Raw genomic sequence first — 26,450 nt, forward strand, 5'->3', positions numbered from 1 at the left:
TGACAGTGCTGTATCTTTATGTTGACAGTGCAAAGCTGTACAGTGTAGCCCTGCGGTGTGTACCGTTGAATGGGTTTATACATCCTTTGGAAGTTTTGTTGCATGTTCACTGTTGTTAGTGTGTGTTTATGTGTCCATATGTCAAAGCCATTTAAAGGTTGAGTTTCTGGATTGTTATATTTCCCCTTACTTTGTTCAATGTGTTTTGGTGTTTTATGCACATCTCCTTAGTAACATCTACTGAGTAAAGACTATAAAATACAGCAAACCAACTGTAAAATAATCTAAGTCTAGTTTATTGGCTGGAGAAAATACATTTTGTAACACTATTTCCTAACGTAGCCATATCTACACAGTAATATATTTATAATACACAATTGAAACAACTTGACTCGTAAAGACACATTCTTTGGTAAGATTCATGAGAATTTAGTTATCTGTAATCGCCTTGTCATAAATAAATTCAGCGTGTCAAGAGCAGATTGCTTCTGACATCAAATCATACTGAATCTCTCTGTTGCGCTCTCTCTCTCTCTCTCTCTCCCTCTCTCCCTCTCTCGCTCTCTCTCTCTCTCTCTCTCACACACACACACACACACACGTGTATATGTGCAGTACTGGGCTTCAGGTTGCTGATTTGGGTGCAGTAATTTGCCATTAGACGAGGGACAGGTGCAGCTGCCTCTGTTTGCAGCACTAACAAGGCATTTCATCATGGTTAGCTCCAGCCTGGTGCTCTGATCAGCTCTTGTTCTTGTCACAATATCCCACACATGTACACACACACAAACGCACACACACGTGCGGAGACAAATAGTCACACTCTGGTGGTGTCTACATATTGTGGTAGTGAGAAAGAAAGATTTGGGTTCAAACACTGAGGTAGGATTGAGGGTACTGAAGTGATGGACAAGACTTGACTCCAGGTATGAAGCGGTTCCTGACCCTGTTGGGGGGAGCAGGTGGCATAGTCACTGAAGAGACATGGCGTTATAGGCTTTTGTATTGTTATGTTGTATTTCCACTTTTAACTGTTGTTTAGGTTGTCTGCTTTATTTTATGAGTCAGGTCAAGTAAACTTAATTCGTATAGCCCAAAATTATAAAAATTGCTCTGTACAACACGAAGCAACCTACTTACAACCTCAGTTCAAAAAAGGAGAAACTTCCTCAGGCATCATTCTTCAAGGATGGACATGTAATTGATGTGCTACAGAGTAAACCAATATAACAATAGTCATATCACAAAGTATGACAACAATATGTAAATGATCACAAAAGTAGTCACTTTTGGCCATGGATGTGTTGCTCCAAAATTCAAAGATGGCAACTGTCCAATCACTAAACTCAAGACTTCAAAACGTCCACAAACCAATGGCTGATATCACAGTGACTATGTCTATATTTTCTACAGTCTCTTATTCATACATACAAGACAGCACTGACCTTTTAAAGATATGTTCTTTAATATATATGACTTGGATTCAAATATTTAACAGGTGCATATTATCACACAGAGTATTAGATGTGCAGGTAAAAAATGCATATCACTGAAACATTCCAGGGTAGCTGTTTCTTCACATTCAGCCTAATTGAGTGTGATTTATCAGTAGCACAATAACAGTAGGCTAAGTGCTGTATGTCTGTGCATGTAATGATAAATCAATAAGAAGGAATCTCAGTAGCTTTGTGTAAAGGTCAGTGGGAAGTAAATGTAATGGAGACAATGGATTTAGGAACATTTGAAATAAACTCCTTGGCCAGCTGTCCCATCAGTAATATCCAAGCAGTGCAAACTTACTACACTGAAATGTCAAGCTGAGAGGGAGACCTTTTTGCTTTAATAAAAAACTGTAATATACAGTAGTCTGAATATTGTACAGTGTCTGTACTGTAAATCAAACTGAAGTAAAACTTGAGTCAGATTCCAGTGTGTGAATGAACAGCCAAGACATACCCTGTGGTCACCCAAGTAAATTTTCTGTTTATGGCATTAGAAAGTGTTATATGCCTCTCTAGAGTTTCCATCTCCAGGTTCTTCCGCCATCAGCCCTCACACTACTAACCCAACCCTCCTTACACACACACACATACACAAACCTTCCTTGGCCATCTCCCAAGGGGGTCAAACAGATTACTACGGGCGTTAACCCCATCGATCTACTCCAAATGGCCTCCAAATGCCAGGAATTAGATTTCAGACTGGGGAAGAGGGAAATAAAGTGCTGTAGTATTTCTTGCTGCTTGGCTTGGGAGTTAAAGGAGCAGTGTATGGAATTTAGTGGCATGTAGTGGAACAGACTTGGCAGAGATAGAATATTCATAAGTAAGTTTTAATTAATGTATAATCACCTGAAAATTAGAATCTTGTTTTTGTTACCTTAGAATGATCCTTTTATATCTGCAAAGGGAGGGGGTCCTCTTCCACAGAGGCTGCCATGTTGCACCAACATGTTTGTACAGTAGCCCAGAGCAGATCAACACTGGCTCTAGAGAGGACGTTTTGCATTCAGTGTAAGTTTCGTGGCCAGCTGCCCTGCACACTTTGAAGGGGGGGTGGGTTGCTATCTGCAGCCTCATTGCTAGAGGCCTCTAAATCCTACACACTGGTCCTTTAAGTGATGCTATGCCTTCCTCATTGTACTAGTCTTTTCTCAGAACTTATTTGTGTTTCATTTTGTGGTTGTTTGTGTTTATATCTTGTTTAGAGCATATTTTATTGGGGGAAATTGGGATGTAACATACAGCCTGTACCCATACCTCTCAGTAACTGCATTAAACCCTAGACAAATACATGAATATCTTAGTACTGTTGAATAAAAATGCAAAACTGAAGGGTGAAATAAGGAACAAGAGGACGGAAGGGAGTAGATCATGTACCACAATAAAATGACTTCAGGAAATACAGAGATTCAATAATCAATTGAAACTATTCTCAGATATGATATCAGCTGCTTTTGTTCCATAAGTGATGGACTGTAGGCAAATCTGAAGGGTGCTGTGCAGCTGCTGAGCATCATAGAGTGAGATGCTTGAGAGTCATTGAATCAATCTCACAGTCATGAATTACTCCATTGTGGGATTATAATGGAGGGCAGGTTTATAATACTGGTTGACTTGGCATTATTAGCACATGCTTAACGTCAGGCTAATACCTTTTCACTCCTGTCTTTCTTTCTCTCTATTCAACTGCTTGTTTCTCCCCTTTCTCCCACTCTCACCTTCACTATCTCCCTGTCTTCTCACTCTTTGTGTCCCATTATATTCCCCTGCCCCTCTCCCTTCTATCCCTCTTTGTCTATCAGGCATTGAGCTTTACAGCATCTCCATAGATGAATAAGTATTGATTAATGTCTGAGTGGTTGTGCTACCTAATGAGAGGCTAAATATAGCCATCGCTACACCGGCCCTGCTGCGGCCTCCTCCCTCATTTAGCGCACAAAGTGTGGATAGTCACACCGTTGGCATGACAACACACCGGTCAAGGCTCTGTGAGCAGTCACAACAGATTGTGTGCATGTGTGCCTGGCAAAAGTAGGAGAGGATGAATGGGGAGGGGTGAACAGAACTAGAGAAGAAAGGATAAAGGTGGCTTTTTTTTAGCTTCTTTTTTTCTTTGTACTCTGTTCTGTTCTATGAAAAAAGGTGGAAGTTTTTACTTACTTTACTTCTATAGCCATCTGACTGCAGATTATGAAACTTACTCTATATGACAAGAGCTAAAACAATTAACTGATAAATCAGTAGTTGACCATTAGTTGTTCTTCTTTGTCTTATGTGATGGTAAACAATTTTAAACCCTTGTTTGGACAAGACAAGCTACTTGTTAGCTTGGTTTTTAGGAAATTGTGAATTTTTCACTATTTTCTCCCATTTTATAGACTGATTATTGATTCATGGAGTAAATACATGATTACTTGGTAATGAAATAATAGTTAATTGCAGCGTGTTTATGACCTTTGCATGTCTTTCCTTTTGCAAAATCATTTTTTTTAAAGCTCAACACAAAGGTGTTTATACTTTCTTAAAAGAAAAACTGGTGAGACCTGCTCAGACAGTGCGGTCGCAGAGAGCTTTAGCCTTAGCTTGGCTTAAAATCACATTCTTGCATACGCTAACATGCGCACACACCTGCACACAACTGTTGACTGTTGTTGCGTTTCAAATGGTCTAAACAGTTTTATTTCCTGTGGAGGGAGTTAGTAACATAACCATTCTTTACCACCTACACGACATTGTCAATCTCTGCAATAAATCAGCTTAAACCTGCAATATCAGCAAGGTCTATTGTACTCAGGTTGACAAGTTTAGTTGCCCACATTTCTTCTCTGTTGCATGGTAACCAACTGAGAGACGCAATCCTACCAATCCACCTTGTTATGGCCAGCTGGAGAGAAATGAATGATAAGAGTATGCAAATGAGATCTCTTCTTTAATAGCCTGCTGTTTTATTCAGCTGTGTGGCCAGGATAAGGAATCCCTACTGTGTCTAATCACATCTTCTCCCTCTCATTTCACCTGAGGCATATCCACAATCTAGTCTATTTTTGACTGGCATTACAGCATGCATTGTTCTCTAAACTGTGTTTTACCAGTAATTGGTCCTCTACTTCTGAAATGGAAAGACGTTCACGCAATATGAATCTAATAACTTAAATCTGAGCACTTCTGACCGTGGAGGTTTGAGTGTGCAGTGCGCACTATGACTTCTATGTAACTAGAGGTTGTCTGTGTTCTCGACTTTAACTTATGTATCTGCAGTAATACATTTAGGTTTCTAGGACTATCATATGAAATCTCAAAAAATTTAAACAATGGCGGGCAGATGGTTGAGTGGTTAGAGCACATGCCACGCAGCCGACCCAGGTTCGAATCCCGGCCGGAGGTCCTTTGCTGCATGCCACCCCCCCCCCCCCCCCTCCCATGTTTCCTGTCTGTCAACTTCTGAATAAAAGTGTCTATGCTGTAAAAAATGAAACAATAAGGTAAGAACACAAGATTAAACTTGTGTCAATACTGCAGCCATGACACCTGCACAATCTTAATAAAGTTAACAACGGATCACAAGTTACAGTCAGTCCTATTTGATTTTGAGTTTTTCAATCTACGTTGTGGAAGGCCTGCTGTGCTTGTTGTTCAGTGGGAAATCTCATTCAGTTGCCGGCTGATGGCTAACAAGGTCAAATGACTCTCCAGATGAGATAGACTGTGTCAGAAAGCACAAACACACACACACACACCACCTGCCACTCAGTCAGTCAGTCCATCTATCAGCTGCTCACAGGAACACAACCTGAATTGAGTGTGAATTGAGTGGCAATAATAGAGGACTGAGGGAGGAAGTGTTTACTGGCGATAGGAATATCATTACAAACTGTGGAAATCAGGGAATCACAGCAAAACCAGTTAGCCAGCTCATGTAGCAATCAATAGGAACCTACACTGTTTTGTTCCTCTCTTCCCTCATCTCTCTCTCTTTTTCTGCGGTTGCTATAGTGACGGGAAATGGCTGCATGATGTAGCATTGGATCAGAGTGGGGGCCTGTTCTTGCAGTCTGTGAGCCACGTTGTTTTTTATATGATAGTTTACACACACACACACACACACACACACACACACAAGGCTGCAATTATGTTAGCATGTGCCACAGTGCTCGGAGAGTATTACAAGTTAAACGTTATTTAAATGTCACGTCATTTTTCATAATCGGTTTATATTACAGGAAACTGACTGTTTTGTTTCTGTAGTGCATTCATAACACTAGTATGATAACCTTGTAAGCACAACAGTTTTTCTTGTACAATTATTAATTAATCATTTTGTCAACTGATAACTAAGACTATCAAACATGTTATAGTAATTACTGATATAAACTAACAGAGAGAATTTGTAATTTAGCGTAAGGTCTCTGTGACAGATTTGGGTTGTAAGGTTAGGGTTAGGGCTTTTCCTCTTGTGAGCCAATTACCTAGTAACCCAAACCAGAATGGAATATCTAATGTTCTAGTGTCTATAACTTAATCTTCCACTCCCATCTCTTATCTCTTTCTATATCCTCTATTGTTTTTACTCAACTTTATTCCTAAATCTGTCACCGTGTCCTTAGCCTCCTGTTTTGTGTCCCAATTTTAGTTTCACCAAGCTGTAGGCATATGATAACTAGTGGTAAATCCAATCACTACACCCTACACCAGCGCTATTCTGGGAATTTTTTGGGTCCCCCCTTGTATGACTATATTTTTTCCCCTCCTCCCTGCTTTTACAACAGAAACTGCCATCCGAAAATAAGACAGGCTTTTTTCCTAAAAAATACATCTTAAAAACAGGAACTGTGGGACCTCTATATTCGGTTTCTAGACTTTTAAATGACAAAATACATTCACAATAACAGATGGTGCAAAAAAATCACAGAGACACAGCGATCATATCGAACAAAGTGGCCCAAAAGTAGGCGAAGTTAACAAACAACTGAGTAGCAGTAACATAACAAGTGTTGTCGTCAACTTACCTTCTTCACTGCCTCTCCTCTGCTCTGTGTGTGTGTGTGTGTGTGTGTGTGTGTGTGTGTGTGTGTGTGTGTGGAGGAGCAACTCCATGAGCGATGAAAGAAAGGAAGAGAGAAACTCAGCATGACTATAACTGACAGCAAAATGCAGTAGAAACTCTCACACTTAGCTGAAATGAAACTAGTGCACATAAATTAGGTAAATACCATAAATAAACATAGTCTCGACTGCGTTTTGCTGTCATTTCAATCCCGCTGAGTCTCTCAACTCTTTTCTTTTTCACCGTGGGCTGGGCTAAGTGCTATGTGTCTGTGTGTTTGTGTGTTTATGTGTGTGTGTGTGCTCTGTGGAGCAGACAGTGAACCAGGTGAAATACTCAAGTTGACAACTAACTACCTACACTCATTACGTTTATGGAAGTGCAATAAAAGTTTTACGAGTTAAAAGCAAACAATCTAACCCAAGTCGTGTTTTTCTAAAATTGAGTCTTGAGAAAGGGGGAGTGTGTCTTATATTTGGGTCAGTTCGGTAATTTGAAGGTCGCTTTTTCTTCCTTGTGTCTCTCTGTGTACTTCTTCCCCTCCTGAAACCCCTCTCCAACCTAAACCATCTCTTTCTGTGTCTGCAGTGTGACAATGCCAAGGGACTGAGGGCCTTCTTTGATGCCATATGCTACGGCCCCAAACACCTGATGATCTTTGGCGGAGTCTGCCCCTCTGTGACTTCCATCATTGCTGAGTCCTTGGAGGGCTGGAACCTGGTGCAGGTAGGAGACATATGTCATCCATGGTGTGTATGTGTGTGAGTGTACAGACAGTGTGTAACTTATATGTACAGTTTATGTGAACACACTTTTAGTATGGTGGTATGGTGGTCAGATTTTTCTTCATGTTTCTGCCTTAATTGAGGTTCCAAAAAATTAGTTTTGTGGTGTGCAGATAGGTCCTGGAATTTCATAGGGGTCCCAACTCATGGCTTAATCCTTCATTAACCTTGCAAGGGTGAATAACTAATAACAGGGCATTGCTCTAATCTATTGAACACCCCTGCATTTTACAATCAGAGAACAGAGTCAGAATGGCTAGAATCGGTTGACCAGCACCAGAAATCAGTTGCTAAAAATTTGAACTTGACATTTAGTTATAAACATGAATATGAAGGAATACTAATGAGAATGATGCTCTTTTATGGTAGACATTTGATCTAGCTGACGATATGTTTCTGCTTATGTTTTGAGAGTGGTATGAGATAATACGTGTTACTCCTCAGGCCAGTCGATGTTATTACCTGCTAGATATTCATAGAATAGATTTCATCATTCAATTATACGTTTGCTTGCTGAATGGCATCTGCTGCCATTAACTTAGCACAGCTATGTGATTGCTCACTGTGGGCATTAAATGCCACTCATTCCTCCACTCATCATGAGTTATTGCTTACAGTTTCTTTGACTGCGTACTGTGCTGCAATACCAAAGAGGGGAAATGCCAGCTTCCAAAGAATACATTTCATTTGCGGTGAAACTCTACAAAGGTTATCGGGCACAGATAAGAAAGGATTGAAGTTCGTGCTTGGAAGAGATAACATAATTCAAGAGGCTGCATTTTGAACTCAATGTCACATTACGTGGCATATTTCTTCCGCTTGCAATCTGCTGCTTTTCATGTTCTTTTTTGCTCGCTGTCTTGTCAGGGTCACTCAAGAGTGAAAAGATCGGCAGGATGAGGGAATGAAAGGATGAGTAATCTTTTGTTTCTGTGTTTGCTTCCTTTTGATGGCAACTATTTCAGTCTAGGAAAAGGAATACAAACCATCGTTGAATCTTAAGTGCTTCTAAGTATTTGTCAGCGTGGTGTGTTTGTGTGTTTGTTTTTGTGTGTACAAATGAATGCTTGTATGTGTCTCTGTATGTGTGTATGCTAACCTCTCTATTTATTGGCTTGTTTTGCAGTGATTACCTATGAGAAAACTTAGCAATCTTCTGCTCTGTAGATCATTCTGCCTGGTACAGTGTGTTCCCCAGAACAATTTAGCTTACCAACCAAGTTCTTTTTGCCATTGATACACAGACCAACACCAACAAATCTATACAGGTCAGATCCAAAATACACAATCTGAGGCAGCTTGAATACTAGACAGAAAGTGATTGAGGGAAACATATTAAGGTGAATGGGTAAGCAATCACCTAGAATGTACCTATGTTTAAAGAAAATGCCTCAAATGTAAGTTGGTTACACTGTCATCACAGTGCAACTAAATTGCTTTTTTTTAGGCCAGCAGACATTTCGGTGCAAGGACAAGATATTTTCCAATCAGCTTGCTGTCCAGCACAGTGAGGAGATATATTAGCCTACATGTGAAATCACGACAGGTGTCTATTGAAGTGCTGCATTGCTTTCTGCTTGACATCCTTCATTATGTCATAACATTATCACTTACCAAAGAGCTAATCTGTTTGTGCATTTTCCAGTAAGCAAGTGAGTATTTATTCTGTATGTGTATGTACAACACTATGTGCAGGGCTTCCCGCAGAAAATCTCGCAACTAGCCTTGACAATAAAACATTATACCTATCATAATAATTTTAGATAGCCTACTAATACCGCAGATTGTATTCTGTCACTTTCCTTTAATTTAAGGTATTCTCTGAACTATATTATATAGTAATTAATTATTTAGTATACACTATAGTAGTTTTATTCTCTGAACTACAGTCACCTGCAATTTAATTGGGAACACGTGCAATACAATATAATTCCATCCAATACAACAGCTCTGCTATAAATTCAGCTTTTTTTGAAGTTTATACATTTAATGGTGTTCTTAATATTTTCCCCTCCTCATGTATGTTAATGGAGTGGACAAAATATTAGGTACACCATTCAATATAATGCACCCTAATACACTACAATCACTCAATAATGAACATAAAGCAGAATTTTCACCTTCTTGTCAAAAAATGTATAAGCTTCATAAATGTAGAAATTATAGCAGAGCTGCTGTATTGATTAAATTAGATTGCACAGGTTAAACCATTGAGTCTATTGTATATAGTTAACTTATTCTCTGAACTGTATTTTATAGTAATTACAGTTATATAGTATTATACAGTTAAGTAGTGATACTCAGCTTCAGTACATCAGCTGAACGCGCAGCACCGCAGCATTGCGCCGCTAATATCACCTGTTTAGTTGGAGCCAATACTCTGAGCCGGTTAGCCTGAAACTTGTGAGTAACATCACAGTTACCTGTCTGAGGATTAACGTTGTTAATGTTGACATCACATGGCGCTGCTGGTGTTATTAGTTTTTTGGGCTCCGCTGTTTTTTCTGAGCAGGTTCTGCCTCAGATGATGTAGATTTATGTTTTAACCAGCGGTGTGTGTTTGTTTCCTTAAACTTAATATCACTGTTAGCGTGTCTCTGCTAGCGGGAGGTACAGAGAGCTACAGGTGTGTTCAGGGTCCAGTATCATTACACATGCAATAGAATAGTACTCACAAGTACCCAGAGCTTAATATCTGCATCAAATAGCCTAACCACAGATAAATGGTAGATAAATATGGTTATTGCAAATTGCAACCAACAAAGAGCACAGTAGCCAGTAGCGTAACATCAAGGTGATAGGCCCCGGTGCAAATATTTTTTTTGGGCCCCCACCCCCGCCTTTAACACAAGCTCACGCGCGCGCGCACACACACACAAACACACACACAGCCACTCCTGAGAACTGCTATTGTCACCATGTAGGCTAACGTTACAGGTGACTGGCCATACACTCATCCTGCAAACCAGCCTTTCAGCACCATGGACAGTGGCCAAAGCTCCATATCAACACTTATCTAGCAGCCTGCCCTGACCTGGACTCAAACTACCACATCCTGATGATGTCTCCAAACTATCAAACGTTCAAATATAGCCGACACTAACAAAGGTACACAAAGATATCTTGCACAGTATGTCCATAAGCATAACCATCAAGAAAGAAAAGTTCATTATATGGCTTCCAAAACACAGCATTAATGAATGGACATGGCACCTATCTGTGGGCAGAATAATCCCTGCAACAGGTCCACTGGTGGGCACAGCCGAGTCCGCCGACTCTGACCTCTGAGGCTGCGGTGGGGGGGGAAGTCTCCTTCTGGCCGCCCGGAGAAGCGGTATACGGTGGTAGGGTCGATGCTGCTTCATTTATGGAGCTAGCTGGCAAGCCACCACTGTGGCAATTCTGGACAGCTGCTTTTGTGTGTCTTGTTCTATTTCCACAATCTCAAAAACCCACCGAATGTGGGCAAAAGCAGCCCAAATTTCATCCACCCACCCAATGCATTTTTTTCCCACTTGGTGCAATCAGAAGTAGCCCAATTGGGCGGACAGTCGGACACAGCGGTTCTGGCCAGTTGTCCTGCAGTAAGCACCGCTGCAGATGTTGGTTGAACATTAAAATACATCGCTGTAAATGTGTGCAGGAATTTCCTGCATTAGTGTAGTGTTGGATTTGCGGGAATCAATTAAATTGTGCACAATACCCGCAATCCCACGCTGAAATTCAGGCCCTTATTAATTTTTTTAATTTTAACATTTAATTTATTTATTTTTTGAAGACGTTAGTTAAGGCAGCCGCCTAAGCTGTGAAGTGCTATGGGAAACCCTGATGTGTTATATGATTGTATTTAGCTATGTTGCAGTATTTGGTTCCTGAGGTTCCTGAATGACTCACATAGCAGCTATAATGTGCACTGGAGTCTGAGGAAAGAAGCATCAATGCATGCAAACAACACACCAGACAGCTTTTAGTTGTTTTATAGAGCACAAATGCACAATATGGTGTCACCTAATAGAAATAAAGGCTTCTACATTTCATGCAAACTCATCTCACTACATAAATGAGAAGGGCCTCTTTGCTCCTTTGTAGCTTTCTGTTTAGTTATTATGTACTTATTGAGCTGGTCTGTGCACATGAAGCCAGATTGCTGGCCTCAGCCTCTCTGAGCCCATTGACCCATTGATAGTTGAATGAGTTTATGGCGTACAGTTGAAACCAGAAGTTTACATACACTGTACTGTATAAACAGACACATAACCTTTTTTTTCTCACTGACTTTATATCAGATGAAACTATATCAGATGTTTTTAGTCAGTTAGGATTACCAAAATTATTTATATTATCTTAATGCTAGAATAATGAGAAAGAGAATTTTTTAGACCATTTTGTATTACTTTCTTCAAAGTCAGAAGTTTACATACATTTCATTAGTATTTGGTAGCATTGCCTTTAACTGTATGACTTGGGTCTAATGTTTTGGGTATCTTTCCACAAGCTTCTCACAATCGTTTGCTGGAATTTTGGCCCATTCCTCCTGACGGAACTGGTGTAACTGAGTCAGGTTTGTAGGCCGCCTTGCTCTCACACGCCTTTTCAGCTTTGCCCACAAATGTTTTATTGGATTGAGATCAGGGCTTTGTGATGGCCACTCCAAAACATTGACTTTGTTGTCCTTAAGCCACTTTGTAACTAATTTGGCGGTATGCTTAGGGTCATTGTCCATTTGGAAGACCCATTTGCACCCAAGCTTGAACTTCCTGGCTGATGTCTTGAGATGTTGCTTCAATATTTCTACATAATGTTCTTTCCTCATGATGCCATCTATTTTGTGAAGTGCACCAGTCCTTCCTGCAGCAAAACACCCCCACAACATGATGCTCCACCCCAGTACTTCACAGTTGGGATGGTGTTCTCAGGCTTGCAAGCTTCCCCCTTTTACCTCCAAATGTAATGATGGCATTATGGCCAAACAGTTCAATTTTAGTTTCATCAGACTACAGGACATGTCTCCAAAATGTATGGTCTTTGTCCCTGTGTGCATTTGCAAACTGTAATCTGGCTTTTTTATGTTGCTTTTGGAGTAATGGCTTCTCCCTCGCTGAGTGGCCTTTCAGCCCATGTTGGTACAGGACTCGTTTCACTGTGGATGATGACACTCTCTTACCAGTTTCAGCCAGCATCTTCCCAAGGTCTTTTGCTTTTGTTCTGGGGTTGATACGCACATTTCGCACCAAAGCACATTCGTCTCTGGGACACAGAACCCGTCTCCTTCCTGAGCAGTATGATTGCTGGACATTCCCATGGTGTTTATACTTGCGTATAATTGTTTGAACAGATGAATGTGGCACCTTCAGGCATCTGGAAATTGTACCCAAGGATGAACCAGACTTGTGGAAGTCCTCAATTCTCTTCCTGATACCTTGGCTGATTTCTTTTGATATTCCCATGATGTCACAAGCACAGGAAGCAGTGTGTTTGAGGTGTGCCTTAAAATACATCCACAGGTGTGCCTTTAATTAACTCAAATGTTGTCAATTAATCAATTCCAAAGCCATGACATCATCATCTGGGCTTTCCCAAATTGTTTAAAGGCATCGTAATCTTTGTGTATGTAAACTTCTGACTTTGAAGAAAGTAATAAGAAATTGTCTAAAAAATTCTCTCTCTCATTATTCTGGCATTTAGCAAATATAAATAATTTTTGTAACTGACCTAAAACAGGAAAAGTTTCATCTGATATAAAGTCAGACAGTTAGAAAAAAAAGGTTATACTGTATGTATGTTTATACAGTGTATGTAAACTTCTGGTTTCAACTGTATTCAGCATTTGTGAATATGGACATGCAATTGTGAATATGTGAATGTGTTTGTATGCGTTGTAGCTGTGGTGGGAGGCTGTTAGCTTACGCTCTTAGCTAGAATATGTTTTTGTCTGGCAAAGGCACAAAAAAGTGCTTGAAAATAAGAATGTAAAACAAGTAGGAGCTTCCCCGAATCAAAGAGAAGAGAGTGTTAGGAAGAGGGGAGGAAGCAGGAGACATTATTGGAAGTTTTGAATCTTGCACAACATTAAGCAGAAGTAGGAATCTGTTTTTTAAAACTGTGAATTCTTTCACCTTGCATATGTATTACCAAACCCTGGCACCCCATCTGCAAGACTCTGAGTTGGTGTGGAAGGAAATACAGAATTTTTCATGGTGATTTTATAGGCCAGGCTTAACAAGCTCATCATTTCCACATCAAAACAGGGAGCTGGCAGATAATATCTACAGTAGAGATAGCTGAGAGAACAACCACTCCTGGAAAAAGCTTAATCATACACCCATAAAAATAGCTTTCAATCAGTGTTGATGCCTAATGAAGTCAGGTTTGAAAAGCTCAACAAAAATAAACTCCCACTGCGTACCCGTTCATTACGTTCTATGCACCCACTTGAATGCAAATACTGAGAAGGTTTCAGGAGAGTAGTATCAGTGTCGATAGTTCTGTACTATAAGCCAATAGCTAGTAGCTAATATGTGTATTTTTTTAAATGTCTAGCAGCTAGAATAATAATGTCTTAAATAAATGCACGCTGAAGCTTCCGAATAAGATGTGATGAAAATCCTAGTAATACTAATTATGAAAGATAAAGGAAGAATAAAAAGAAATACAGGAATCTCTCTGTGGACTTCAATGAGCTGGAAGACGAAGGTCACATGACCAAGACAGCTGAATGGCATCAGTAGGCAAATTTTAGGTAGCCCTGCTAACTTGTCTACATTTACTGCAGGAAAGAGGGTTAACACTGATGAAGCACATCAGCTGTCTTGGACAAGTTAGTAAAACTCTGGGGATTCTTTTTTTCACCTCAAGTTAGCTGTAGTAATAACTCAATAAGTCAAGACTTGTAGCAACTTCATAACTTGTAGTTAATCATATCTTGAACACCACATTTAAGGAATCCTGTCTGTATAAATTACTCTCCAGCTTCTGTATTCCACTTCTATTATCACATGCTCTCATATTATTTTAATTTGTGAATGTGTAATCCAGTGAAAGATTTCAACCAACTGTGCTCAGAATGTATGGCTGGAGAAATATCAGATAGCAAAGAGGGCGCAGGTTAAAGTCACTGAAGTAAAACAAAAAAAACCAAAAGAAAACACAAGTACCATTTTCAATAATCATGTCCTTCTGAAAATCCCATTATAAGATAACACTGTAAGAACAGTGGAAACAAAAGGGTGCAGCACATACAATGCTAAATCTTGCTTTAACACAGTAACATCCACTGACCAATGAATACACAAACACACGCACATGCACACAGATGGCATTGCACAGTTATCAGTTTGCTAGCAGCATACTGTTAAGCTCTTTATGTACTGTATAAGGATTGATGTGTTTGTCACATGTCGTGATTGTGACTCACGTTTTGTGATGCTGCTGAAGTTGTAGTCGACCTGTTTTCTTGGGCAGCTCTGATGTGCCTTACTTACAGTAGCACTTTGTAATGCAGTACCTTACTTGTGCTAAAATGACTGCCCAAGCACATTAAAATGGTGGATAAGAATGCTTCCAGGGCCAATGGACAGATGGTGAGGAGCGGATTGAGAGAATGATGGAGTAATAGACAGATAGGAGTAGACATAGACTGTAATAGCATGAAATAAAAACTCAAAGACGCAGCTGTGTTTGTGAGCAGCCATCAGCCACAAATGCCTCTGATTGCTGTGTTTTTTATTTCTGCAAGACAATGAGTGTTGAAGCCATCGTCTTGGCAGCCATCTTGGAGTGATTAATCTTGTGTTTTCTTCACGCTGATATTGCATTATTCTAGAAAGCATTAGGCCAGCTTTTTAAATCATTTCTGGCACAGGTATCTGTACCCAATCAACATGCTGCACCCTCTTTACAAATTTTTTGTGTTTGGCTTACGAGAGGTCCTTCTCCTTTCCACAACAGTGGTGTCTGTTTTCTGTAAATGGCTCATTGAATGCCAGGAAATAGCCCCAACGCACTCTCTCGTCAGTTGCTGGTCCCTTCTCACTCTCCAATTAGGCCTATCAGTGGTGGCACTGTTCATTTTCAGCCACGTCAAGTGTGTAATGAAAAATTATGCTTCCCGATCATTTTGCCTCTTATAATTTGGAAGAGAAGAAGAAGACAAGAGAGCGTTATTTCTATGAAATGGATTTGTAGAAGTGGGTATTGTAGAGGGCAGATTTATTTGTATCATGCTTTATTGGAAAAATACTTTCAAAGATGTAGTGGATGCATATAGATGCATAATGAATTTTGGAAATGAAAACTAGAAATTCCTGGTGAATAATGAACCCAATGTTTAGGAGGAGATAAAAGTGGCTGAGCCTTCTCAAGGTATCATGGTTAAGACCCGCACATAGAGCTAATATTTACCTGTATATGAAGCCCATTTGTCTTTTGCACTTGCTGTATTGATCGCCGATGCTTCATTAAAGCGATTGGGGACAGGAAAGTTGCATCGCTGCCTTGTTCCAGTGCAGCATTCTCTCATTTTTGAAGCCTCCACCAACTCTTCAGGGTCTTCTTTTTTCCCCCATTTTCTTTCTCTCACTCTCCCTGAGTGCTACACTGGATGCCTTCAATAAAACATGTGATGCCTAGCACTGCAGTATTCTGCCTCACTTACGTCAAATCCTGTGTACTGTATCAATATTTCATGACTTAAAAAGTTTAGGCCAAAATCTCAGAGTGCAATGGCAGTGATGGTGTGAGCATCACAATAGATCTTCATATATTAAGATTATGAGTAAAGATGAGATGCGCCACTTTGTGCTGTGTGAGTGTGTGCTTGGGCAAGGAAACCCTCTCTCTAAAGGTTTAATGACTCTCCAAAACATACATATTTGGTTATGCACATATAATCACATGGATTTATTTCTGACCTCTCTCTCTCTCTTTCTGTGAGTGTGGTTCAAGACATGGCCATGGGGCAAAAGATACGTAAGAGTGGCAATTAGGCCATATTTTCATACTGTCTCAAAGCTTTTGGGCCCAGGGGAAACAGGAAGTGTTGTCTTATCCTCTACCTCACCCAGTTCAAGTCTGGATTAATGCTTCTTCACAAACTGGCTGTATAATCACTAGATGTCATTGTTGGTTTTTAGTGGAAAGGGACTTTTGTGATTATGAATTGAAAGGGGGGGAGGGGGTGGGGGGGCTTTATGGGCTGCACTCTGGGAGTCCTTTATGGGCTGCACATAAATTCTGAGACACACTGCTGATGACGTTTAACAAGGCGAATGTTGACATTTAAAGCATTTAATTCTAAGACAAATGAGCCTGCTGAACATACAACTTCCTCTTAATTCCAGCATTTTCTCATTGAGTCTGTCACAATTTCTCTCTTTTGGTGGAAACAAAAAAATAAAAGGCAGAAAGAGACTGAAGAGAATATTAATTATATGCTGCACTGCGCATTAATCAGACTTTTTTTGTAGACATGAATGCTGTCTGTACTTGCAGAATGCACCGCTGTAAATATGAGCTCACACACGCTGTTGTACCTATTCGCAGCGTGCAATGTGCGCCATTTGACAGGAAACACAGTAATTAGCTAATTAGCAACATTTGTTGAATACAACCCATTAACAGGTTGTAACTGTTGGTGTCACATATTGAATAAACATGCTAGTTGGTACACACTCAACAAGAACAAGAGCTTTAACAGAACCCCTTTTTTGTTTTTCTTCTTCCGAAGGAAATGAAAACAACAAATAGGAACATTTTTTCATTCTTTCTTTTTTACCACTGACACGTCTGTCTTTGACACCAAGGTCTTTGAGACACATTCAAAAGGAATACGAGATGAATACTTTGCTGAATTCCACCCTAGTTTTCGAGTACTACCGTTCCCCCAGTAGTTTTCTGAAGGAGGGCGAGTAAAAAGAAAATCAGTGTGTCATACTCACGGCACTAATGGCGGTGCGGGACGTGAACGCCACCAGCAACAATAAACAAATGAGACACATTAATAGTTCAAGCTTGTTTTTGATGTTTCGTACAGGGACTTTATCGTACACACCCATCGTGTAAAGACTGTAAGATATGTTTTTGTGCCCCCAAATCCTGGTTCTTTTCCCATTTCTCTCGTTCTCTGTTGGGGTTTCCAGGCTTTGATATTCCTTATTTAGGTCATAGAGTCCATAGCACTTTGAAGAGCTGGCTGGGTATATACAACTTTTAGTTGGAGATGGAAATAAAGCTTGGAACAAGAAAACCCCTATGATAAATTGAATTTGTTATTAATCTCTATCAAATGAAGAAGCACCTCAACCACATCAAATTTATGCTGGTGCCAGTAGCCTTGGAACTCTTAACTGCTTGAAGGAGGATTATTAAACTCTATGTAAAATTAATTTGATTCAGATGCAGGTTGACCTGGCTTTACGTTTTGAGCCAAAATACATCCTCTTAATCAAACTAATGCATTTGCAATTTGACTCAGGGTACTAGGCAGATATTCTTGTGTTGAAGCGGAATCGAGAAGAAATTAGGAGAGAAAACATGTAAGAGAGCAGGAGAAAATGGGTTGGATGCGTAGAGAAAAAGGGTACGGTTCAGTAAAAGGAAAATATGAATATAATTTACAGCATAGTGGGGTGTGACACTGAATAACTGATCAAATTAATTCCATACATATCAGCTCAGGGATATAGCAAGCGAGGTGTGGAGAAAAGACATGATTAAGTGCAAAGTAGGAGAAAAACAAAAGCAACCTGTTTTCTCAAAGATGAACATTTGGGGGCTCTCAACCATTTTGGCATGTGACTTATTAAAATGAAGCACTGTTTGAAGCAACATTTTGTCACTGGTTGCATATGTCTGCCAGTTGCAACCAATTTAGTCAAGGAGTAATTTATTCTTTGTCTTTTTTGAGTATTCAGACTGGATGTAAGGATTCTTTTAATGTACATATGAGCATGGGAGTGTTGGTTTAAAATGAACCTCTTCTTTAAAGGTGGTGTCAGTGATTCTGGAGAAAATTGTTGACATTTGAACTAAACAGCCAAACATACACCTGTAAAATTCATGACCACACATCGCCAAGGCAACAATGTAACACAACAACTGGGCTACTGAATTAAAGAGAAATATGGCAGAATCCAGAGAGATATGACAGCAGTAAAGTCACTTCTGTTCAGATTCATTGTGGATTGATATATATATAATAAAATGAAAGCGTATCAGTTTTATGAGATACACAAGAGATGGACGTCAAAGGCTAGTCGCTAGTCCTCCTCCACCATTTAACAGGTGCTGAAGACGGGAGACTATCATGTCATCACACAGAAAGCTGCTCTGATGACTTCCCCCTGTCCTTTGCACAAGCATGAACACCCCCCTGCTGCTGATTGGCTGGAATAGTGTTATGTGACTCGGTCTGAGCCACGTTGTTTACATATGTGTATATGGCTGCGTTCACACTGCAAGCCAAAATCCCATTTTTGAGAAGGAATCAGATTTTAGTAATGCAGATTTTTTATTCAGATTGTTATAATTGCATTTTAGGGTCGTTTTTATTTAGTTTTTAATTTTATTGTTGTATACATTTGTTTTTTGTTTTTTTCTATATCACCATTTTTTGAGCTTCTGTAGCAATGAATTGTCCCCACTGTGGGATCAATAAATGTATCCTTATCCTTGTCCTTACAGAGGCAGTGTTGTGTATGACAGGATCTTTTTTTTTCAGTGCACATACACAACAGATAGCTAGCTGGATATGGGTGCATTAGAATCACTGATTACACCTATAAGTAAATAAATTCTTTTGAGATTATTCAGATTATTTGAAGGCCTCTTACAGGCCATGATTAGCAATCTTAGACCACCGCTACCCCACTCACCTTCATCTGGTCAAGTTTTCCCAATATCAGGACATTTTACAATCACAGGGCCGAGTACATCATCGACCCAAAAATTCTTGTCGGAAGCAGGCTTGTCTGAAGCAGGCATTAGGAGGATCCTTTGAAACCATATCAAAAACAAGGGAGGCTCGGCGAGCAATTGGACATCAAAGAGTACCCGGCTCCATTACAAGCCATTAAAACCATAACGGCTGCTTGGAAAGAGTGAAGCTTAGAGGATCGATAAAGGGCAGTTTAACTGTCTGACACAGCTCACTAATATCTGAAACATCAACTCCCCTTTGGAGAGAGACAGAGGAAGAGAGAGAGGGAAAGATACAGAGAGAAGATGAGGACAAATTTAATCGGAGACAGAGGAAATGCACTGCTCCTCCTGGTCTTCCTTCTCTCTGCTGTGCAGTATATGTGTACATATTCAGTAGTGATTGAACTTGATGTACACTTTAGTTTGGCCTATTGGATGGGGACAGAAGAATAAGCACTACACTCTCAAACATTATGAAAATACTGCTTTAACATGAAATCTCACAATCTTTTAAAGGAAATGTCAGTATCATAGTTGTAGAGTAAAATACTGTTCAGCTATGCACACCAGACCTAAATGTTATCCTAATTATACCAGCTACACACTTGCCTATACAGTTTAGTATATCAAACTGCATCCATCTTAAAATTGATCAAAGTGTTTTCCAGGCAGCTTGATTTTCCACCTCCTGACTTGATTACATTCCTTTTCCTCTTTGTCACTCTCTTTTCTCCCACATGATCCTCTTTCACTTTATCAGGGCATCAGAATGCGGAAGCGTTAAGCTTCCTTGAGGTTGATACTGAGCTCAATGCTATTTTCGTTCCCTATTGGTGCAGTCATTGAATACCCCTCTTTTCAGTCTGTGGCTGCAAATGGAATCCAGTATGATAAGTTGTGCTAAATGATAATGTCTTTCCAGCTGCAGGCCACATCAATTTAGCCTGTAATGACATTATCACGACAGAAATCGACATAAATAAAACTTAAATTCTGTCTTGTACGGTTCTGTATACATGTGCATGTGTAACCATAAATAATGAATGCATCAGGAAAAATATCCTTTGCTAAATTGAGCTGCGGTCATACTCAAAAGTTGCAGTGACTTTATTTACAACATGATTTAGATTTAGTTATTATTTACTGGAACATAAAATCACTGCAAACAGCCTGCTGTGGAAGAACTGATCAACTTGTACTAGCAATAAGGAGATACTTGATACTTGTTATCTTATCCCAGAATCACCATATCATCCTAAGCATCCAGACTTTGAAAAGACATTGAAAGAAACTCAACCTGTTTCAGAGAAAAAAAACATACAAATCTGAATGAGATGAGATGACCAGGAGCTGCAACAGACGAGGCAGATGCAAAGCTATCACTGGTTTCATCTACCGGCAGGGTAGATGGGTTTTGGTGGTCCAGAAAGACACCATACACCAAATGATCAAGTTAATCAATCCTCCAGGTGTAGACCTTCATAGAGCATGGTGTCCAAGGAACCGGCAGTACAGCACCAAAGGACCCAATGCTCTTTGGCACATGAACTCATACAGTAAATTGAAACCATACGGTGTAGGGATTAATGGATGCAACCGTTTTGTTTTTGTTTTGTTTTGTTCTTTTCACGAAGATTTGCAGCTTTATAATGTCAGAGAAAGTGAGAAAGAGAGTTTTTTTCTTTTAAATTTAAAATTTTAATCAGAAATTCTGAGATTTTTTCTCAAAAATATTACTTCCCCTCTTCCAGGTCAGTTTTTAAAATATTTACATATATGTCCATAATATGCCGTTGTGGTTATTACTTTTTTCGTTATTTAACTTTTAATTTTTTTTAAAGGCCCCCTGCAGCTCAGACTGAACTTTTACCTTGTGGACATTTTGAAAAAAAGTGTGAGAAAATGCAAAAAAGCTGCTGATTATGCAAATCCTTCATAATGTAATATTTTATCAATAAAAAGCAAGGGAAATTGTATTTTTCAACACAATTTTCACCCAGATTTTCATATTATTGATGATATATATATTGTTTAGTCTGATCAGTTTTTAAAAAATATTTTGAATAATGTGGTGCCTATTCTTGTGGTTAAGAGGCACAACGTATAATCGCACAGCCTTTGTTTTTATACAGAACATGTAATTAGGGTTGGTTACAGTCATTTAGAGAAATCTATAATTATTAAAATTATAAGTTGCCACATGAAATTTTCTCTTCCAATAATCTCTAAACAAAATCTATTTTCAGGCGCAGGTGAAATTTTATTTTTCTATTCACAAATTGTGACATTAGAAATGGATTCTATGTTAATTCCATGCACCTTCTTTTCACTGTTATGCTTTTTCCTAAATTGTGGCTAGTTGGTAAATTTGACTTGATTTCCACAACTTATGTTATATTCAGAGACAGGGAATAGTAGGCGAATGGCTTCTCCCCTCTCGAATCCCAAATCCCACTGCCAGTTGGCGTCCTCTTTGAACAGCTGTGCCACTCACGCTCAGACTCCAGCAGACAAACAATTGTTCAGATGGATAAATGAACATGTCCATACACACGCAGATGCAAAAGCAGAGACGTGCACTTTCTAACATGTTTCTTTCACTCCATGTCAAATCTCTCTCCTTCTTTCTAACCTTCATTCTCCCCCTTCAATCTCTCCTGTAACAAAAGGACTTTTCCTTTTCTAAGAGCCTCAGAAACCCTTGGGCACACAAACTAGAAATTGCTATAATTGTCAAAAGAAGTGGTGAAGCGTTTGGCACGAGGAAGTCTCATATTCTAATTATGCTGGCAGAGATAGGGGCTTGTACTGTTTCAGAGCGCAGAAAGACGTGGCTAGGAAACTACTTTCATGAATAGTCATAACATGCTTTCTGCTGCATTATGATATGTTTATACTGTGGCATTTGTCAAAAGATTTCTCTTTTATTTTTGTTGCTGCAGAATCACATTTGCATGTAAATTGGGAGCATGATGTGCATATTCAAAATGAGCAGTTCCTTCATGTAATATGAAGATGGGGGTTTTCAATTGACATCCTTTAGGTCTTTTATGGATTTCTAACTGGAACTATTACATCGTTATCCACCAGGCCCATTATGACTCTGTCCTTAAAATCCCTAGTGAAATAGTGTGCAACATGTATATAACACACATTAAATGTTTTATTGAAAAGGTAACACATTTATCACAGTGTGCCTTATTTATTTGCAGCATGGCAGCTACTTGAAACCTCAATGACTTTTGCTGTGTATAATACTATACAGAACATCTTGAGGACTACAACAAGCATGTTGCTTTACAGTATGGCCCCTAAATGTGCACACACTCTTCTATATTGTGACATACAGTGCATCTGGAACAAATTGACACCCCTTCACTCTCCCCACATTTTGTTATGTTACAGCCTTATTCAAAAATTGATTAAATTCCTTTATTTTTCCTCATCAATATACACACAATACCCTATAATGACAAAGTGAAAAAGGGTTTTTAGAAATTCTTGCAAATTTATTAAAAATAAAAAACTTAAATATTGCATGTATTGATTGGACATGATTTGGAAAAGCACACACCTGTCTATATAAGGTCCCACTGTTGACAGTGCATGTCAGAGCAGAAACCAAGCAATGAAGTCAAAGGAATCTCTCAGTAAAAGGCACATGACAGCCTGCTTGGAGTTTGCCAGAAGGCACCTTAAGGACTCTCAGACTATGAGACACAAGATTCTTTGGTCTGATGAAACCAAGATTGAACTCTTTGGCCTGACTGCCAAGCGTCATGTCTGGAGGAAACCAGGCACCTCTCATCACCTGGCTAATACCATCCCTACGGTGAAGCATGGTGGTGGCAGCATCATGTGGGGATGTTTTTCAGCAGCAGGAACTGGGAGACTAGTCAGGATCGAGGAAAAGATGAACGGAGCAAAGTACAGAGAGATCCTTGATGAAAACCTGCTCCAGAGTGCTCAGGACCTCAGACTGGGGAAACAGTTTACCTTCCAACAGGACAACAACCCTAAGCACACAGCCAAGACAATGAAGGAGTGGGTTCTGGACAAGTCTATGAATGTCCTTGAGTGGCCCAGCCACAGCCCAGACTTGAACCTGATTGAACATCTCTGGAAACACCTGATCTAACCTGACAGACCTTGAGAAGATCTGCAGAGTAGAATGAGAGAAATACTCCAAATATAGGTGTGCCAAGCTTGTAGCTTCATACCCAAGAAGACTTGATGTTGTAATTGCTGCCAAGGGTGCCTCAACAAAGTACTAAGTAAAGGGTGTGAATACTTATGTACATGCAATAGTTTTTTATTTTTAATACATTTGCAAACATTTCTAAAAAAACTTTTTCGCTTTGTCTTTAGGGGGTATTGTATGTGGATTGATGAGGAAAAAAAGGAATTTAAACCATTTTGGCTGTAACATGACAAAATGTGAGGAAAGTAAAGGGATGTGAATACTTCCCGGATGCACTGTATAAGCTGATAAAATGTGTGCAATGGTGCACTATGAGCAGGTGTGAAATACAAACTGTAACACATAGCCATTAGATGGAAACCTGTTCTGAAATGTATTGAGTATTAAGTAATATTTGGGCTTGTGTTTTCGCTGAATAGCTTTGAGGACACAGCAAGGGTTTTCCAACTTGACAGACACCACAGAAAACTATATGACTCACTGTGCTTTGGGTTATGTGAAGTGTTTTATATATAAATGTCCTGAGATGCAGGCAGCACAGCACAGCTCTGTTTAAAATTTTAATTCAAACCTTTTAGTGGTTTGCAAGTAGGAGGGCCTGAGAGACAAAGCAGAGAGCAGAACAGCTAGCTCATTAGTACAGAGTGATATTTGTCTGTCCTTGAACTTCCCTGTCTCACGCAACCACACACATATGCACACATTATATTTGGATTTATATACACATAAAGTGACAGACAGTTGCAGACTGCAGTAGACTCAAGATATACACACATAGACACATATACACACACAACATGTTATACATTCATATACTTACCGGACAAGCGATATACTCCACAGGTTGGCAAAAGAAAAATAGGAAAGTGGGACAGGATGTCCTTTTAGGTCTGATTTTCCTTGTACAACCCCTACAGAGAGAGAGAGACAGAGAGAGAGAGACAGAGAGAGAGAGACAGAGAGAGAGAGACAGAGAGAGAGAGAGAGAGATAGAGAGAGAGAGACTAGGTAGATGCATTTTCAACTTGTGCAAACCTTTAAATATATAAATACCCCTGTGGTATTAAAAGTGAGTTTGTGTTTGACTTGTGGAGTGCTGGGTATTTCTACATCCAAGTGCATCAGAACAGTTTCTTGTCATAGTCTTCTTTTAGCAGGTGCTTTTATTGCTGTCTTGTCCAATTTAATAATATGATTTATAACTCAAATTCACATCGTTATCATTTTTACTGGATACAAGTTGTTCTTTTTGTGAACCAATAGGAGGTTCCCTTTTGCGTACATTTAGAGCATGAGTTAGACTCCTTTGCTTATATTATACATATTGCATGCAACGTTTAATAGGGATTTGCTTTCATAATTGAGTAAGACATAAATTTAAGTCTGCTGTAAATTAAATGGTTGACAGTCCCATCCTTCCCTTAATGGGTTCATCTACAGGAATTTTCCTACACCTGATTGGTTTAATAAATCAGTAGCTTGGGTGATGTAATTAGGTGTTGCTTTTTAACCTGATAAAACACAGAAAACTGGAACTGGAAAATAGTTTCTAGACAAATCTAATCTAGCTCATAACAGTTGAGGAATCATATATTTACAGTGTCAAGTTTTCATGGTTGTTATCAAAGTACAGAAATATGAGCAGGTTTGATCACATCCAGTGATGGGTCTAACAAGACTGATAAAATTCCCAAATAGTGCAGTGAATACTGAGCTTACCAGATGTAGTCTGGCTCTATAAGGCTTTGAAGTCCTCCCTGGACACAGATTTTACTCATTTACACACAACAATAAACTTCTGCAATTATAAACTGTATTACTATTTTTGATCATGAATAATTACCCACATCTGTTCATTTTATTTATTTTCCACATTAAAACAAAGCAAAGGAAATACATTTTGAGACTACAGTACTTTTTTTATATGCAGCATATCGATTGCTTCTTTCTTTTCATTTTCATTTTCATTTCAGTCCTATATTTAACATCACCTGTAGTTGAGAGGAGGATACTTAATTTTCAGTTCAAAGGTGTCCTGTGGTGCTTGCGTGAACACCAGCATTGGTATTTTTACATAAACTGATGACAGTGCTTTCAAGTCTAGTAGTATGAAATCATGCATGAAATACAGGTACCTTGGAATTTGATCAGAGTACAAATCCGGGAATTATTCATCTTCCTAAATGCTGATACTGTATCACATTCACCTCACACACTCTGGCACTTGGCCTTTAAAACTATTTCTTTTTTCTTGGTTAATGAATCTTCTTTTTGAGACAACATCTGTCACAGTCAACTCATCTGGATATGCAGCATGATATATAGAGTATGCCTGGTGCTAGAGGAAAATTGATACAGAGGTCCAAAGTTTCAGTGAACCTAAATGGATTCTTTTTTATTAAATGAAGCTGATACTGTGGTGCTCATTCTCAAGGATCACTGTGGAAGGTTGGGAGGGAGAAGGAAGATCATGAGATGTGGAATTTCATTGGCTGTGTAACCTGATATTTACCGCTCAATAGGTTAACGCCAAGGGGGTCACCGCTTCCTGTGGTGTAACGTGGTGCATTTTTAAAGAGACAGCGCAGACTTACCAGCAGGACACCAACTTCCTCCCTCAGTGTTAGGAAACACACATAAACACACCACACTGACCTTTAGCTCCAATAAACACCATTAAATATGAATAAGGACATAATTGAAAGTAACCACTGGCACTTTCTTCTTTTTTTCCTCGATCTAACAACACACACACACACACACACACACACACACACACACACACACACACACACACACACACACACACACACACACACACACACTATCAAGCTTACTATTTTGCCAATATCAATCTTGACATATTCAGTCGTGTCACACTGTAAAAACCACACATTGAGTACTTTGATGGTGCATGGAAATGTGAGAACACCCAATTCCATCTTTACGTGGTTTATCGACAGCCCAAACAGTGATTATCTATGATTCATTCTGCATCCTCT

At 39.4% G+C, this 26,450-nt stretch overlaps 1 protein-coding gene across 1 annotated transcript in view; it reads left to right on the forward strand.

The window, feature by feature from the left end:
* Positions 1–26,450, forward strand: part of gabbr2 (gamma-aminobutyric acid (GABA) B receptor, 2) — a 179,677-nt gene that overhangs the window by 41,313 nt on the left and 111,914 nt on the right. The window contains exon 2 of the mRNA XM_053333848.1: positions 7,135–7,272. Coding sequence (XP_053189823.1) covers positions 7,135–7,272 — 138 coding nt within the window. The remainder of the gene's footprint in view (positions 1–7,134; positions 7,273–26,450) is intronic.

This window comes from Scomber japonicus, chromosome 15 (assembly GCF_027409825.1).
Source record: "Scomber japonicus isolate fScoJap1 chromosome 15, fScoJap1.pri, whole genome shotgun sequence".
Classification (NCBI taxonomy): domain Eukaryota; kingdom Metazoa; phylum Chordata; class Actinopteri; order Scombriformes; family Scombridae; genus Scomber; species Scomber japonicus.